At 46.7% G+C, this 17,031-nt stretch overlaps 2 protein-coding genes across 2 annotated transcripts in view; one reads left to right on the top strand and one right to left on the bottom strand.

Annotated features, from left to right (window-relative positions):
- The window catches only part of ncanb (neurocan b), a 45,157-nt gene extending 41,838 nt beyond the window's left edge, over positions 1-3,319 (top strand). The window contains 2 exon segments of the mRNA XM_007898800.2: positions 1,029-1,211; positions 1,622-3,319. Coding sequence (XP_007896991.2) covers positions 1,029-1,211; positions 1,622-1,737 — 299 coding nt within the window. The 3' untranslated portion in view covers positions 1,738-3,319.
- Positions 3,320-9,175: 5,856 nt separating this feature from the next.
- On the bottom strand, positions 9,176-15,189 carry hapln4 (hyaluronan and proteoglycan link protein 4). Its single transcript, XM_007898799.2, has 5 exons — positions 14,891-15,189; positions 13,131-13,251; positions 11,867-12,229; positions 10,896-11,198; positions 9,176-9,563 (listed from the first exon to the last, which is right to left on the bottom strand). Exons 1-5 carry the CDS (start codon positions 14,891-14,893, stop codon positions 9,280-9,282), a joined length of 1,074 nt encoding a protein of 357 aa, XP_007896990.2. The 5' UTR covers positions 14,894-15,189; the 3' UTR covers positions 9,176-9,279.
- Between the last annotated feature and the right edge of the window lie 1,842 nt (positions 15,190-17,031).

The raw sequence follows: 17,031 nt of genomic DNA, 5'->3' as shown, positions 1-17,031 counted from the left end.
ATTGCATATAGAAGTACGTCATTGTATTCAGTACAAGTGTATTTTAGACGTCCAGAAGATCAGTGTGTGAGTGTGTGTGTGTGTGTGTGTGTGAGCGCCATAATTTTCATGGCTGATAGTGTTCTGTCGCCATGTTGGGTGCGACATTTTACGTAACATGGATGGAGTAAGGAGGCGAAATGCATCTCTGTCAGACAGCTTGTTTCAGCTACTACGATTGCTGTTTCGCCCACAAAATATACAGTCAATTCACTTTACAGTATATTCTGTGAAGCGCTTTGTCGACTTGAAGACGTGATTGGGCGCTATATCGAATGCAAGGATTATAGTCATTTATTATTACTGTGATAGGGGGTAAGAGGACTTTGTGGACACCCTGTAGTTCCATGTATATCATTGACCGCTCACACATAAGATGGAGCCATGTATTAAGAGAACAAGTGAATCTCTCTCAGCCCTGCTCAGAAACTTGCTTTCTCCTCGAGGTCCCTCACTAGCCCCAGCGCTCAAACCCATAGCGAAGTGTCCAAAAATAAGTGTCCTAGTTATGTCCGTGGACATCTCGAATGAGATCCCAGCAGTATTGGAAAAACACGACGGAATATCAAAATGTAAAAAAAAAATGTTCAGTTATAGGCGAAGAATTGGTGTCAGGTTAATGTGATTCACAACACATTCCTCATCTCAGAATCAACACCATTCAGTGTTAACTTGGTGTTAATTTGGTCACTCAATCCACGACTGTTTGTGGGACGCTGCTGTGCGCAATTGGCTGCAGAGTTTCGTCCACAAAGTATACAGTCAATCACTTTACAGTATATTCTCTGAAGCGCTTTGAGACGTGATAAGGTGCTATATCAAATGCAAGGATTATTATTATTATTAACGAAACAGTGTCAATTTCATTCCCCATTAAGAACAACAACTTGCATTTATATAGAGCTCTTCATGCGGGGTAGCGTCCTGGAGCGAATCACTTAACTCAGTCCCCTCTAACTCTACTGCTCTCTTTCTCTCACTCTCTCAAGTTCTCTGTGGGCTTCCCCCCAATGTGGAACATGCCGTGATAATCGGCAGGAAGAAAGCTCGCTACGAGATCCACTCGCTGGTCCGCTATCAGTGTGAGGACAGCTTCATCCAGCGGCACATCCCTACCATCAAGTGCCGTTCCAATGGCAAATGGGACAAGCCCAAAATCCTCTGCTTAAACCGTGAGTCCTGCCTCTCCCCTAGTAGGTTGCGTCATACGTGTTCTTGAGCGCTTTGAGACGTCTCAATGAAGTCATAGGAAGAGGAGTAGGCCATTCGGCCATTCCATTAGATCATCGCTGATCTGTACCTCAACTCCGTTTACCCTCCTTCGCTCTGTATCCCTTGCTACCCCGACCTAACAAAAATCTGTCGACCACAGCGTTGAAAATTTTAATTGCTCCAACATCTACAGACGTTTGGGGGAGAGATTTCCATTAGGCCTTGTGTAAGGGGAAGGGGAATCCGAATGTGATTCAATGTAGTGATAAGGCGCTATATCAAACACAGATTATTATTATTATACTTAGTTCTGGTCTGCTCTAGCTGTGTGTGTGTGTGTCTCTCTCTCTCTCTGTCTCTTTCTCTCTAGCCTCCAGTGGTGGTCGCAGGTCCCGACGACACCCACACAAATCCAGCAGGAAAGAAAAGCGGAAACACAGGAAGAACCAGGCTCAGCATCTGATGGATGTGAGGCATTACTACTGAGCGCAGGAGGTCCTGCCCTGTCACAGGAGACACCGCGGGCAAATCCGGAGACATTCGATCTGGAAAAAAAAAACACCGTCAAGGACCTCGAGTCTTGTTTTTTTTTAATTATTATTATTATATTTTAGTTGCTGCGAATTGCATCGAAATATTTCCTCTTTGAAGAAAAAAAAACACACACAAAGAAATTAGCGGGTTTGGAACTAATTTCAACCGCCCTGTGCGGTCAGGTCATCGATGAAAGCGATCATCCCGAGAATCGAATCATCGACGCTTTTTTTTTAACCATTAAAAAAGCAAAGGTCCAAGTTCATCACCGATTATGGTTAGAGGGGGGGGGGGAGCAGAGGTGCCTGTGTTGTCTGTGAGCCTTTAACATGATATTCCGTGGGTTAAGCTAAGTGCAATTTTCTATTCAGCCGTGTAACAAATTTCCCCTTTTGCGCTTATTAATAACTCCAGTACAACTTTTAACAGTGTGATAAATCTACGTTGAGTAGCTTAGTGCCTGACGCACAATTTGGGAATGGCTATGTGTGGTTTCCAGACCCAACAATAGTTGGGTGCATTTGTTCAGCGACTGACTGACCGAATACGAAGTTAGAATTGGATCTCTTGAGGTCAAAGTGAGATGTTGCACTCCAATACCTTTTTCGACCTCCGAAACCATTCTGACTTTTGTTCCAACCTCAGTCAGCTGACTAAAAGTTCCTCATTTTAAATGGGATGAAACTCCACAAAAACCCATATTCGAATAGCGGCCATTCATTCGGGGCTGGATGCCAGCGTATCTCTTCCACTTTAATGGGGTCTGTCTGCTTTCACAGCCTAATTCAGCTCATAGAGGGGGAACAAAGAGTGAGAGAGGGAGGGGGGCATTTTACTAAAATGCACAGCAAATCCTCTCTGCGGTCGTTGGAAAGATGCCATCATTGGTGGCCTTGACGTTCACATCCCCCTGAAACTCAGAGGTTTTGGCAGCTTTAGACAGTTTGGCACTGAGACATCAGGCACTGAGGAGCATCTGTGCCCCACAGCTGCTGCTGTAGACTTTGTGGGATGTTGTTGTAATAATACCTTCGCTTGTGATGTGTGTGTGTGGGCTGGGAGGGCATTGGGCATATCGGTTGGGGGGTGCGATGGTTTGGAAGTTCTCCCAGATCTTTTCCAGCCAAGTCACTCCACAACCCGTCGCCCTTTACAATTTGACTGCCTGGAGCCCTTTTCTGGGTGACATTAATAGCATGGACCTTCCCCGTTAAAGAGGGAAAACTGGGACCCTAACGAAAGAATTATTACCCTTTTAAAAATGAAAGTGCATAAAACTATTTTTCTCGTTTGTAATGGATGTAACAGCAGGAGGGAGCTGGAGTGACAACAGTAGAGAAACACGTGGGGCTTTCTGGTAGGATTTATAGCGCCTGACTGCGCAAGGCAACTGGGGTAACATCTGTAGACATAGAATCATTCACACGAGGCACCGGCTTCATTAAAACCGACAATGTACATGAGCAGTGTCAGTCAGTTCATGGAAGCGAGAGGACCCGGGTTCGATTCCAGGGCAGGACGAAACCTTAGGCAAGTTTCCTTACTCCACGCACCTCTGTTTACCGGTTCGTTTTCCGGGGGTATTAATCCTCCCCCTCCCATTGGTTTTTAATAATTTGGTCACTCAATCTGCGACTGTTTGTGGGACACTGCTGTGTTCAATTGGCTGCCGTGTTTCGCCCACTTTACAGTATATTCTGGGAAGTGCTTTGAAATGTCTCGACAACATGATAAACGGCTCTATCAAACGCAAGGATTATCATTATGTCAAGGCAAGTGACACAAGGCATTGAGCAGTATTGCCGCTCACTGTTACAATTACATACGTTGAAAAAATGAAGAGAGAGAAGAAAATAATAGCTCATGATAAATCCTCAGTGGCTCTTTATTCTGAATCAGGAGTCTGCCTCGCTAATCTGTATTGTGTTTAATACATTACATGAACCACCCACCATGGAACTGAGGGCTGACAGTTATATGTAATGGAGTAAGAATAAACACTCTCCAATCTATATAATTTAATTGAGATTCCATTTCACTCGGGTTTTTAATTTTTAATATTTCCCTTGGAATGAAATGACACTGTTAAATTACAACGAAGCCAAGTCCACTGAATATTAATATTTAGAGATTTTTTTAAAAAAAAATAAGTTTGCCCCCACCCGCAAATAATTGGGAAGATTAAAGGAACAGTTGAATTGAAGGTGAATTCGGGGTGTCAGCCTGGCTCAGTCGGTAGCAGTCTTGCCTCCGAGTCAGAAGTCAGTGGGTTCAAGCCCCGTGTGATATAATCCAGGCTGACTCTCCAGTGCAGTTTGGGGGTTGGGGGGGTGAGCACTGCGTTGTTGGAGGTGAACGCTAAATCGAGGACCCTGTTCGGATGGATGCTAAAGATCTCACGGTGCTAATCGAAAAAAGAAGGGAGTTTCCTCGGTGTCCTGGCCAACCGTCCCCCAGGTAAAATAACGTATTCGTTTCATGGCTGTTTGTGTCTGTAAACTGACCGCAGTATTGGCCTAAGAGTAAAACCACGTTATAATGAAGTCTGTAATTCTGACCTGATGCTGTGTTGCTTTCAATTGTCCTTCAGCACAGGTCAAAGTCACCTTGTGCTTGTCAGCAGTCGGGTGCATTCAGCCAACGCAGATTAGCCCAGTCGCAAGCCCAGATATTGATCAACTCCCAGGCATCGCTTGCGTTACAGTTTCTCTTATCAGCAAGACTAATGGAAGATTAATAGATATTAGAAGAAAAAGGCAGCTACACTCCCCCACCCCACTCCCCTTCCCAGCCCCCCCCCCCTCACCCCACCCACTCCCTCCCTTCCCCCTGCCCCCTCCATCCTTTGAATCCTGCGGTGTCATATCTCCCCAGGTACAATAATAACTCGCGCAAGGTTTATCTGGCAAAATGAGTAGTTTCACTTTTTATTGATGGGGATATTCAACGACACCTTTGGGGGAGGGTTAGGGGTTGGGGGGTTGCAATTCTCATCACCTCCAATACAGGAATTACATTTGTTATGTGAACAGGCTTCCTGTAGGCTGTAACTCTATATGAACCAGATTCCCTGTATAGCTTGTATGTGGTTTGGCTCAAGCTTCCGATCATCCGTTTGGGATGTCAGAGGAAGGAAGGGCCAGTTAAAGGATTGTGCCTAGCTGGGACGAGTCTGTGTGTGGACTGATTTCTGTTCTTTCTGTAGTGCTATTGGGTGCAGTGTTAATGCTTCCAGGTGTTTCTGTGCTTGTCGATGTGCTGTGAATAATTTGCATTCTTGAAATCCTTTTTTTCCCTCTCTCTCTCTCTCTCTCTCTCTCGTGTTTTTACGTACCGAATTTCAGTCAAAATAAAATAATTTTTTAAAGGTGACTCCTTGCTATTCGCTTCTGTTCCAATTAAGATTCCCTGGGATTAATAAGGATGCCAGTTCCTTCTCCTCCCCCCTCCCCCCCCCCCCAGGCAACTCCCCCCCCCAAAAAAAAAATCTGTGAGATTGTACTCTGAGTTCTAACTGTCGAGAGCTCCAGAGATTGGGTTCAGCAAGTTTTACAAACACTTGTGACGTGAAATCTGGGTGATTGTTGACTGGGGTCATTGGGAAAGAGAAACTACTTCTCTTTTCAAATAGTGCCACAGGATCTTCAACATCCATCTAAAACAGGCAGATATTTTGATGTCTCATCCGAAGGGCAGTACCTCCGACAATACAGAGCTGCCCCCCACCACCACCCACAGCCGAGACTATGTGAGGGCAAGTTCCTGAGGTGAGGTTTAGATCTGTAATCTATCTTAGAGGCGAGAGTGCTACCAACTGAGCCAGGTGGATACCTTGAGAGAAGAGAAGTGGCATGAAAAGACCGTCAATGACCTCCTCATTTCTGAATGCTCCCAGTTTGCTCCCTGCATGAATCTGACCACATTTTTTCCTCTTTAATAATGATGATATGTGGACGCAGCACCCAATCTTGTGGAGGTCTGCAAATGTATGCACATAGATTAGAATACATTAACCGAATCCATTGAAGAATACCTTTTCAGCTAATCAAGTGTTGGCATTCAAACTGTAATTGAAAACATAAATCCGTTTAAAAAAAATTCAGGAATTCTGGAATGGGATGTTGCTCTCACTATCAAGCGGAGCCGGTCGTTTTTCTTCGGAAGCTTCTAGATCTTAGTATTCCTCCTTCGTTCCAGTCGCTGATGTGATTCATTGGTTACATTCTGAATAATGTATAACAGATTTTTCAAATTATGGGCTGGATTGAAACATATCAAAGTGATTTGCCTTCTCTACCATTGTTGCCCTTATCAATTCTGTGCGTTCAGCAGCCAGGCCCCTACTCCAACTGAATACGTCTGCAGTTTATATTCCTAGTCATCTGTGAGACAGTTCATTACTCTTGTTCTCCTCCTCCTCCCTCTCTCATTTTCCGCCCCCGCCACCCCACTCTTTGCTCCACTGTAGTGCATCTTGGAATCTGTACTAGGTCCATATAAATCTCCTCTAATAACTTGCCCAAGTGGTCGTTCTCCAGGAGTGAGTTTAGAACCTGCCCATTAATGGATTATTCCACTGTCTTTACACACACACACACACACACACACACTGCCCACTCTCCTTCCCTCATCCTGGCCTCTGCCACAGCAAAGGAACCATTGTGGTCTATGGAGCATTTGATTCCTCAAAACTCTGATTTAACCATTACTGGATAGAGTCAGAAGGCTGCTGATTCCAGCCCCAGGTAAGGACTTGACTCACAGTCTACACTGACACTGTGGCTCAGTTCAAGGGGAGCATTCCACTGGCATAGATGCCAATCAAACATTAAACTGAGGTCCAACTATCCTCAGGTGGACATTAAAGATCCCATGGCATTGTTAAAAAGGAGGAAAAGGGAATTTCTCCCAGTGTCCTGGCCAACAACTTCCTCCCCTCCTTCTCTCCCATAATTAATTTAATGGCCTTTTGCAGTACCTTGCTGTGTGTGTACCAAATTACTGGCATGCTTGCCAACAAAATACACCGTCAATCCACTGGACAGCAATTAAAAGCATGAAGTGCTTTCGAGTCATTTTGAAATGATAAGGTTCTCAGTCAAATGGAAGTTCTATAAAAAATTGTCTTCTCGTCAACGTGGGGACAGGTGTGTAAATATCCCACTGTTGCCACAAGGGGGGGCGCTCTTTTGAGGCTGGAATTCGTCGGGAGGGATAATAATTAATAATAATAATGCTTGCATTTGATACAGCCTTATCACATCGTTGAACGTCCCAAAGTACTTCACAGGATTTACTGTGTATTTTGTGAGCGAAACTGATGTTGGGGGATGTGGTTGAGAAGCTTTGCAATGGGTTGGAAGTGGCACCAATGGCTCTCTTCACGTTGATGAGAACAATATTCCTTTCAGGACAGAGGGCAGATGGCGCCTGGGAAATTGACATCCCCTGATTTTACCAGACAGTTCTGGCAACAGAGCATCGTGCAAACCAAGAGTGTGCTGACAGAACAACAGTAATATTTCACCTGCCGAGGGTTTTAATTAAGCAGCGGGGGAATTCTGTCATGTCTGAATTCTCTCTCTTTCCCTCTCTCTCGCTCTCTCTTGCCTGAATCTTCAGCGTTTTATGCGAGAGAGAAAGAGAAAATTTGACAGATACATAGATCACCCACTGCGTGAGATTTAAAAAACAGAGACTTAAAAACAAATTTAATTCCCATCTCGGTAGAAATCCAAAGCCGAAATCCAAAGCTGGCTCGGGCAATGTTCTGGGGTCACGTCAATTCCTTTTATGATTTGTTTTTGTAGCCAGGCTGAAAAGGGGAATTAATGAACATCCTTTGGTGAAAAGTTACTTTATCCCTTAATTCATATTTTACTACCATAGTTGTCCGAGTACTGGCTGCGGTTGGGGTGATCTCCCATCAACAACAACAACAAATCACATTTGTACAGCACTTTTCACATCGTGAGGATGTCCCAAGGCGCTGGACAGTCAGGGATTTGGATCTGAGCTGGGGATTGGGATCAAGATGGGTGGCAGGAAGGTAAGGGTAAGACCGAAAATGCTGACGAAGAGGAGGGTCTTGAGACGGTTCTCTCCACCTCCTCCTTACCTGATTCTGGAACATTTTAGGCACAGGTTGGCAAGAGCCAAGGCTTGGGAACCCCAGAGTGTACGTTGGGGGTAACTGCTGGAGTTCCCACCAGCTACAGATCCACAGATAAGGAAATCAAATGCAGTAAAGGGTGAGCCTCACTGCCCTGCATTCTTCACTGCACAAACCACAGCAGTTACTGTGGCGACAGTGATGCTTTGAGACTGCAGATCTTTCTGGCAAAGTTTTCTGATAAATCAGAATGTGTTTTCGGGAAGAGAGAGGTGGTGGTGGATGGGGTGGGGGGTGGAGGGTGAGAGAGAGGGAGTGAACACGTTGTTGTCAATGTGTCTAAGATTTCCGCAACCCATTTTCAGCTTGCTCGGTCTTCAGTGATTCAGTGACTGTTGGCTGTTGACGTCTCTTATTGCTTCAGTAGTGGCAAATATTTTTTACGGAATTAAAAAGTGAACGCAGTCAATGAGCTGATTGGGGGGAACGGGATGTCGGGAGACAATGAGTGACATCGCAAGCGCCACTTTGACGGCGCGGGAGAATACTGCGGGAAATTAGGAAAACTACTGCAAAAGAAATGACAAGACGGGTTTCTTGACGAGAAGTTTCACACTGTATTGCATAACATACTGCAGCTTGTAATAACGTCAATAAAATTAACCTCAGTCTTTCTGCAGACAGAAATAAAGCCTTTTTTTTTAATTCCCCTCTGTCTGGGTTTGTTACAAAATGCACTAACAGGCCTGTCTGTGTTGGAATTCACATCACCCTGGAACTGGCCAGTGCATTGCACCACCCTTCCTTCCCCACTTTAACATTCACGCTATTTGCATCTTCCACTAGTCTTTACATTACCCTTAAAAAGCAGACGTTGTTTCACAGGATATGCAAGTTAATTGGGATTTTTGCGTACAATTTTCTGACCAGGAACTGGAATGTTACAGCTCTTCAAAAACTCCCACAGCAACTACAACAACAACTTGCATTTATACAGCGCCCCCTCACGCAGGGTAGTGTCCCAGAGCGGCGGAGCACGACGCTGAGCCGGGGGGAGGTTTTTGTTTGTTGTAGGCACGGTCGAAGAGGAAGGTCTTCAGGCGCGCTCTGAAGATGTGGAAGGAGGGGGCAAAGCGGAGGCACTCCAGAGTTTCGGGGCATAATGGCTGAAAGTGCGGCCACCGATGGTGGAAGGGAGGACACAAGGGACATGCAGGAGGCTGGTGCCAGTTGAGCCATGGGTCGGGGGTTAAGCAGGTCAGAGCGCTAGGGAGGTGCCAGGGCATGAAAGGGATTTGAAAACGAGCGTGAGGATCTTGACAATAAGCACGGTTGGAGATGCCTCCCTGGATTACTTAAGGTTCTGCTGCTCATCATTGCTGCTACTGCTTATAACAGTACGCCCCATACAAGGCGCGTTTCTTGTCGGGGAATCCATAGCTGCGGACCCCGGGATCTGGACCCCCGCACTTGGCTCTGGGGTTGACGATGGGGTAACGGACGCTGCCGTCCTCCAACCAACCCGCGTCACAGCGATCCAGTAAATTGATCTTCCAGGCTGCGTACAGCTGGCCCACCTTGGCGATCGCTCCCCCGCTCCGCTCACACGCGCGCATGGCTTCCGCGTAGTTCAGCTTCCTGTACATCTTCCGGAAGTAAACGTTTCCTTTGTTTCAAAACAAGAAGGAACAACTCAAGATTATTATTCCCTCTCCGCCCGCTCGCCCCACAATGCCAGGGACAAGTAAACAAACAAACAAACAACTATGTCCTCGAGCCGTCTCAAAGGGCTTAACATTGGGCAACTGACCAACTTGGACAAAGCAACGTCCCACAAACACCCATGAAGTGAATGATTGATTTTACCTGGGGCATTGTTGGCCAGATACAGGGAGATGCAATTCATTGCTCCGCCATTGGAGTATCTGCAAAGACTGTGAGCTCAACTCATAGGAACAGGAGCAGGCCATTCAGCCCTCCGAGCCTGTTCCACCACTCTATTAAATCATGGCTGATCTGTACCTTAACTCCAATTTACAACCTTCCAACCCCCAGAGGTGAAAGTTCTACCAACTGAGCCAGGCTGAGACACAAGTAACAACACTTTCAGATATACACCAAGGCATTCGGACAAGAAGGGTCAGAGTCGGGTGCAAACGGCAAGTTTAGGACCTGGGATAATTTACAGCTATAAGGGGGTCAGGTGGTTTGAGGCTGGGATTCAAGAAATAGCTCGATTCTGTAATGGGAGGATGGTGGAGTGGGTTTTCTGTGAGGATGAGCACAAATGGACTTCTTCATTTGAACGCCTCTTGTGATCTTTGATATGCAGATCTGTAAATAGCCCCTACCAGCTATAAATGGTGTACACAATTGTTGAAGTAATAAGGAAAGAAACACCCATTAGGTGGAAGCCGGTAATTGTGCCGAGTCCGTGGGGAGTCTCTTTTACGCCCACGAGAATGTTCTGTTCCTCTGCATTTATATTAAAGTCAAAATATTCTGTAACGAGGAGATAAAGAGCCCCAGCCCACATGCATCACATTAGGGGATCTGTAACGAACGACCAAACAGACAGACGCAACCAGAGTTTAACGCCTCAAAATCCGAAAGACGTCATCTCTGACAATGCAGCATTCTCCCCCAGCCCCCCACCCCCACTCCATTGCTGCATTACGGCATTAGTCCAGACCAGGGTGGTCCATACACGACCCAGGGGTGCATTTCGTGCACCTCATCCTCTCCCTCCATAACCCCTAATTCTTATGGTCACGTTTCTGGAAGAGTAACACGAAAATATTGCTTATGCAGCCAAAAGCGCCCTAGATGGTGAGCTCAAGTCCTGACCTGGGGGGCTTAACCCCTACGACCTTCTGGCCCAGAGGCGAGAGTGCTACCGACCGAGAAGCGCTAAATAATAACAAACGACGAATCACATTTGCATAGCGCCCTTCGCGTCGGGAGGACGTCCCGAGGCGCCAAACGGCAGCTCCCTCACCTTGCAGGTTGGAGGTGAAGCAGAAGGCGTCGTATCGCTCGTCTTCCTTGTGCCGGTAGCCGTAGTTGCTGATGCCCACTGTCCGGTCGGAGCCGCTGCACCTCCTGCGGGGGCTGGCGATGGGGTACTGCACGGATCCGTCCTCCAGCCAGCCCGCGTTACACCAGTCCAGCCCGTCCCCCCAGGCTCTGTGCACCTGCTCGTAGGAGGCCAACACCCCATCCTGCTCCCGGCAGGCACGTTCCGCCTCGTAAAAGTTTAACTTGTACCGTCCCAGCCGCGACTGGTAAGGAAACACCACTCCTATTGATGGCAAAAATTACACTGTTGGTAAACTGCAGCCTCCTGGGCATCTCGGCTCTCTTGCGAGCGGCTCTGTGCGGGCGTTGAGGCATTAGGAGCTGTCCGCCATTGAGGTGCTGATCCTAGTCCTGTCCTCACCCGTTCTCCCCACGCTCGCCACTTCACCATCAGTGACAGCAGTCACTGGGTTGGCAACAGGAACAGAAACCCTCCCTCGTTTCCCCACCTCTCTTTCCCTTTCCCAGCCCAGGGACACCGAGGCCATTTGTCATTGTCCCGACTTGAAGCTTAAGCAGAGACCATGGCAACGCCAATGCTGGCGAGTGAAACGTAGAAATTAGTAATAATAATAATACTGATAATCCTGGCATTTGACGTATGGCCCTACCACATCGTTAAGACGTCTCAAAGCGCTTCACAGAATATACAGTAAAGTGAATTGACTGTATGTTTTTTGGACGAAACGCGGCATCCAATTGCACACAGCAGTGTCCCACAAAGAGTCTACAAATTCTACCCAATCTTAGCATGTGAGACCATTTTTATAACTAAGACTGAATTTGAAAAGCTTCCACATCGGGGTTAAGCCTAGGTGAAATTTTGATCCCGGCCAACACCCCCCAACCACCCCCCCCACCACCGCCCCACCCCCAAAAAAGAGTAGGTACCTTCCAGGTTGAGTTTAACTATCCCAGTGTCATCTTCCAGCTCATTGACCACTTCGCATTCATATTTGCCGTAATCCTGGAGTGTCACGTGCTCCAGGACTAGCGAGGCATCCCCCTGTCCATCTCCCTGCAGGAACACACGGTCCTTGTAGACTCCGAAGCTGTGGCGCACTTCGCCCAGGCTGAGGAACACATCCGAGCTCTGCAAGGAATGGTCCACCTTAGTCCACTTGATCCTGATCTGGTCTGGCTCCTGGTGACCTGGCTGCTCGTTGTATCTACAGGGCAACACGATGGATGCTCCTCGATGGGTCAGCACTTCCCCTGGGGCGGTCTGCACCACCACTGCCCCGCTCTCATCTCCTACATTTGGCGAACGCACGACAGACATATAATATAATAATAATAATAATAATCCTTGCATTTGATATAGTGCCTTACCAAGTCATGAGACATCTCAAAGCACTTCGCAGGGTATACTGTAAAGTGTAGTGACCATATAATTTGTGGGTGAAACGAACGTAAGAACTTGCCTTCGATGTGGTGGTTGTAATATCTCATTAGTTCTCTTGCATAATACACAGTCACTACACTTTACAGTACATCCTCTATAGCGCTTTGAGATGATCCCTTTATGTCAAAGGCACTATATCAATGCAAGGATTATTATCATAAAAAGTTTCAAAGTAATTCTGTGAGCAAATGCAGCAATCATTTTGCACATAGCAATGACCTACAAAGAGCCATGAATTGAATGGTCCAATTTAATTGGGGGAGAGTTAGCCAGGACACCAGGGGCTAATTTCTCTTTTCAACTAGTGCCATGGGATCTTTAGCATCCACCTGAACAAACAAGACAGACATTACCTAGGTTTAACATCTCATCCAAAGGATGGCACCTCCGATAATACAGTGCTCCCTTCTGTCTTAGAGGCAAGAGTGCTACCAACTGAGCCAGGCTTATAACCTGAGCTAAGAAATGGCTCAGCTTAAGGTATAAACTAAGCGCCTGAGATATCAAAGGATATGGAGCAAAGGCAGGTAATTAGAGTTGAAGTACAGATCAGCCATGATCCATTATAGAATGGCGGAACAAGCTCTAGGGGCTGAATGGCCTATTCCTATGTTCCTATGAACTTGATCGTTAGGGCATAGTTTGGTGACTTTCTGATCAGAGCGGATATTGCCGCTGGGAATCAATTCAGCTTGTTTAACGCCTTTCATGTCGGGAGGATGTCCCAAGGCGCTAAGCCATCTCTCTTACCTGAAACTTGAACCTTTTGTTTGATCCCGATGACGGTGGCGACGAGGCTGATGAACAGAGGCATGAAAAAGATCAGGAGAGAGTTGTCCTGCGATGGACTCGAAGACCTCCTCAGAACCACCTAAGGAACGAAAAATAACTAGAGGCTTTTCCTTCTCGGTTGCCCTCGGGGGAAAATCCTAGAATCATAGCATCTTACAGCACAGAAGGAGGCCATTCCGCCCATCGTGCGCGCCTGTACCAGCTCTTTGAAAGAGCTATCCAACTAGTCCCACTCCCCCGCTGTAGAATCATAGAATCTTAATGAGCCCATTTTGTCCCGAAATTTAAAATCGTGCGAAATTCTTAAATTCCATCGTCATTTCGAGAGGCTTGTTTTCCGCAGTTCTTGAACAGGAACAAACGGCAGCAAAATTAGGACCGTATTTTTCTGCGCGATCTTAAAATTCATCCTGTCTTTAGACCCACCGGTCCGGCTTGTTCTGCTACATCCCGGAGAAGATTGTGTAACGCTCCATCAAATGTCAACTGCAAATGGAAGTATTTGATGTGTTCCTTTGAGAATAACTGAGTTACTGGCTTGTAACTGAATCAGTCCCCGATGCACATCCTAAACCCCACCACAATTTTACATTAAATTACTGCCTGAATGCGATTTACCAGCTATTTATTATTCTATATAGAAAAATATGTTCTGTGGGAAGGAGGTAAGTGGGGTGGAGTGGCTGACTTTAAGTGTAGTGACTATTCGGTAACCAAATTCAGCCGGCGATGTCTCACACTTTGAGTGACCCATAAATCTATGTTTGGGCTCATGTGACAGAGGGAGAAACTTTGACCACAACATCATTCTTGTTCTAAATAACACCGAGGAACCATTTATCCCTGGAGGAGGTGCCCTCATTCCGATGAGAAGATAAACCGAGGTCCTGTCTGCCCCCTCGGATGGCACACTGGAAAAGAGGAGGGAGTTTTTCCTGTTTTCCTGCTCAAGAATACCCCAGATAAAATAGGTCATTCACTCACTCACTCCATGCATGTTTGTGGGACACTGCTGTGCACAAATTGTATGCCACATTCGCCTACAAAATACAGTCACTACACTTTTACAGCGAGTGCAGATGTGAAATTGGAGTTGAGGTACAGATCAACCATGATCTAATAGAATGGCGGAATAGGCTTGAGGGGCTGAATGGCCTCCTCCTGTTCCTATGTTCCTATCAAAGGCGCTGTATCAATTGATGATATTATTGTAAGCGCTCAGGCAGAACCTCTAACAGTGCCGCACTCCCCCCCCCCCACCCACCCACTACCACACTGGGCTGTCAACCTCCATAATAAGCTGGAGCCCCGATGTTGGGGGGACTTGAACCACTGACCTTACAGCCCAGAGATGAGAGCGATACCCATTGAGCTGAGCCGACAGCTTAATTGGATCATTTTCCAAGAAAACAAGCAAGGCATTAATATTTATCATTTGAAACCAAATTACAGAAGGACACAGGACGCAAAGGGTGTAAAGTGATCTGTGTGTGTGTGCGTGTGTGTGTGCGTGTGTCAGCATGTGTCGGTGTGTGTAGGAGAAGCAAGTTAGCACGGATCAAATGTTAATGGGATCGGTAGCAACCCCGCTAAAGCTGGGTCAGAAATCTGCCAGCTCGAATAGCTCTGCTGTAGCTCTCTCAAGGTTACACATCGCTGCTGCAGACAAGCTGTTACTGAAGCGAGCACCGGCACTGTAAAACGCACTTCAAACTTACCATTTCTGCAGTGAACAGGAATCCCAAACTATACGCAGGAAAAATAAACAGAATAAACTAGGTGGAACTGTGAGCCAGCTGTGTGCTCTGCTGTTGTCCTGCGGATTCTTCTCTCGCTCTCTTTCTCTCTCTCTCTCTCACTTTCTCTCTCTGCGCCGCACGGTGCAGACACTGATGCAAATTAAAGGCCTGATCACGTTTTTTTTAAAACTCAAAAGTCAGCAAAAGTACAAGAGAGTGACGGTGAGAACATCTCATTATACCGCGGGTGTTTGGTGCAGTGTAAGAGGGGGGGGGTGTGTGTGCGCGCGGAGGGGGGGGGGGGGGTTTAGAGGATTAACACAGATGCACATTGAACGCAGCGGGTGTTTTGCCTGCCTTAGCATCCTGAGATGGTTGGCAGTGGGGAGGAGAGGGGGTGTTGTATGGTTCTATTCGTTAATGCTGCAACTGTCAGGGACATGTCTGACACAGGATAGCATGCAGGCTGGAACACTCAATCTCTCGCATGACATGCATAAGGGCTCATTGACTTTCACCATCTCTTTTGTGCTGTCATCAGCTTGCCTGTTAATTCCTCCCTGATGGACAGGTTAATATCACAGGGAAGCTGTGCTCCAGATTGCAGTTTTTATGCACCCGCACAAAGGCTTCCGAGGAAGAGATACTACTAACTAGCGTACTTAAGCCGCCAAATGTGAGATAATGGGGGTGGATGTGTGCCCGATAGACCGGGGTGGGGGTCACTGAGTAATGTGGGCCGTGGAGAAATCCGAGAGAGAAGCAGCAAATTACCTAAAATTAGATGCAGCACGAATGGAGAGTGCGAGAGTGCTCAGAATGGGGGAGAGATGCTAATTTCTCACCCAGCACTCAATTCCACTTTTACTAACGTTGAGGCTGAGGCAAGAGGGGCTCGTTAGTGATTCAGTCCCTGAAAAGACGTCTGACGCCAGGACCCTTTTTATTAATATAATAATAACAATCCTTACATTTGTTATAGCGCCTAATCACATCTTCGAGACATCTTCGAGAGAATATAACACACGGTCACATAAGCCTAGTCCCTCTCTTGCCTCTGAGTCGCTCTGTACAGTAGGTAGGATGGGTCTAACTTTACTTACAGGGCTAAGTGTGTCGTTGTGCAATGAGTTAATTCAAAGAAAGAGCTTGGATTTTTACAGCTGGTCAACACCATTACAACACCCTGAAAGGTAATTACCGTCAAGTGCTTCATTAACAAGCGAGGCAACCATTTTGTGCCAGCGGTGTCCCACAGCTTGTGACTAACCAATTAATCTGGGCCATTATGGGGTAGGAAATCACGAGGAACCCCCTTCGCTTTTCCAGTTGTATCACGGGAGCTTCAGCGTCCAACCTGAACGGGCAGACAAAGTTTTGGGTTCATGTCTCATGCCAAAGTGGTACCTCCTGCATTGTCCTTGCTCCCCACCCTACCCTACTGGTGTGTCAGCCTACACTGTAAGGTGAAGTGCCCACATAGGTTTGAACCCACATTCCAAGGGAGGCAGAGGCAAGAACGCTACCAACTGAGTCAACTTGACCTGCTTGTTGGGATCCTTTGCTAGTGTGTCAGTAAATGTGAATGCAGTGTGTCTGTTTCCTGTTACAGTCCCCCAGTAATTTGGGGATATATTTGGGAGATCCAGTAAATGAGTCGTTCAGGCCATGACACGTGCAAGCGACTGCCAGGATGGTGGAAGGCGAACTGGTTTGTACCTCGTGTTCTTTTTTCGTCTAGCATTTCCTCCGTTCCTATTTCACAGGCTCGACCTCTTGTTTGTGCTGACTCACCTGTGGGATCACATCTGCTGCAATCAGCATCGAGATGATGAGGCTATATTAATCTCGAAGAAGAAACGTATAAAGACGAGGAGTGTCTGGTTAAAATTGAACTTTAGTATGTTCCCCAGTCCTGCACTGATTTGCCCCCAAGCATTTGAAATGCACCATCAGCTCGCTGTTGAACTCAGCTGCAGATTTAGGGCTGTGACAACCTATCTCTCTTGCTCCACCTCGTGGTCTAAGCATTGAGCTTCAGTCGTGTATTCGCAAAGAGATGGTACAGGAAAACTCTCAAAAGTCTGATCTGTATCAATCGTATAATCGCCCAAGTCGTA

This window comes from Callorhinchus milii, unplaced genomic scaffold (genome assembly GCF_018977255.1).
Source record: "Callorhinchus milii isolate IMCB2004 unplaced genomic scaffold, IMCB_Cmil_1.0 Scaffold21, whole genome shotgun sequence".
Lineage (NCBI taxonomy): Eukaryota > Metazoa > Chordata > Chondrichthyes > Chimaeriformes > Callorhinchidae > Callorhinchus > Callorhinchus milii.
This window is presented reverse-complemented; position numbering and strand designations above follow the sequence as displayed.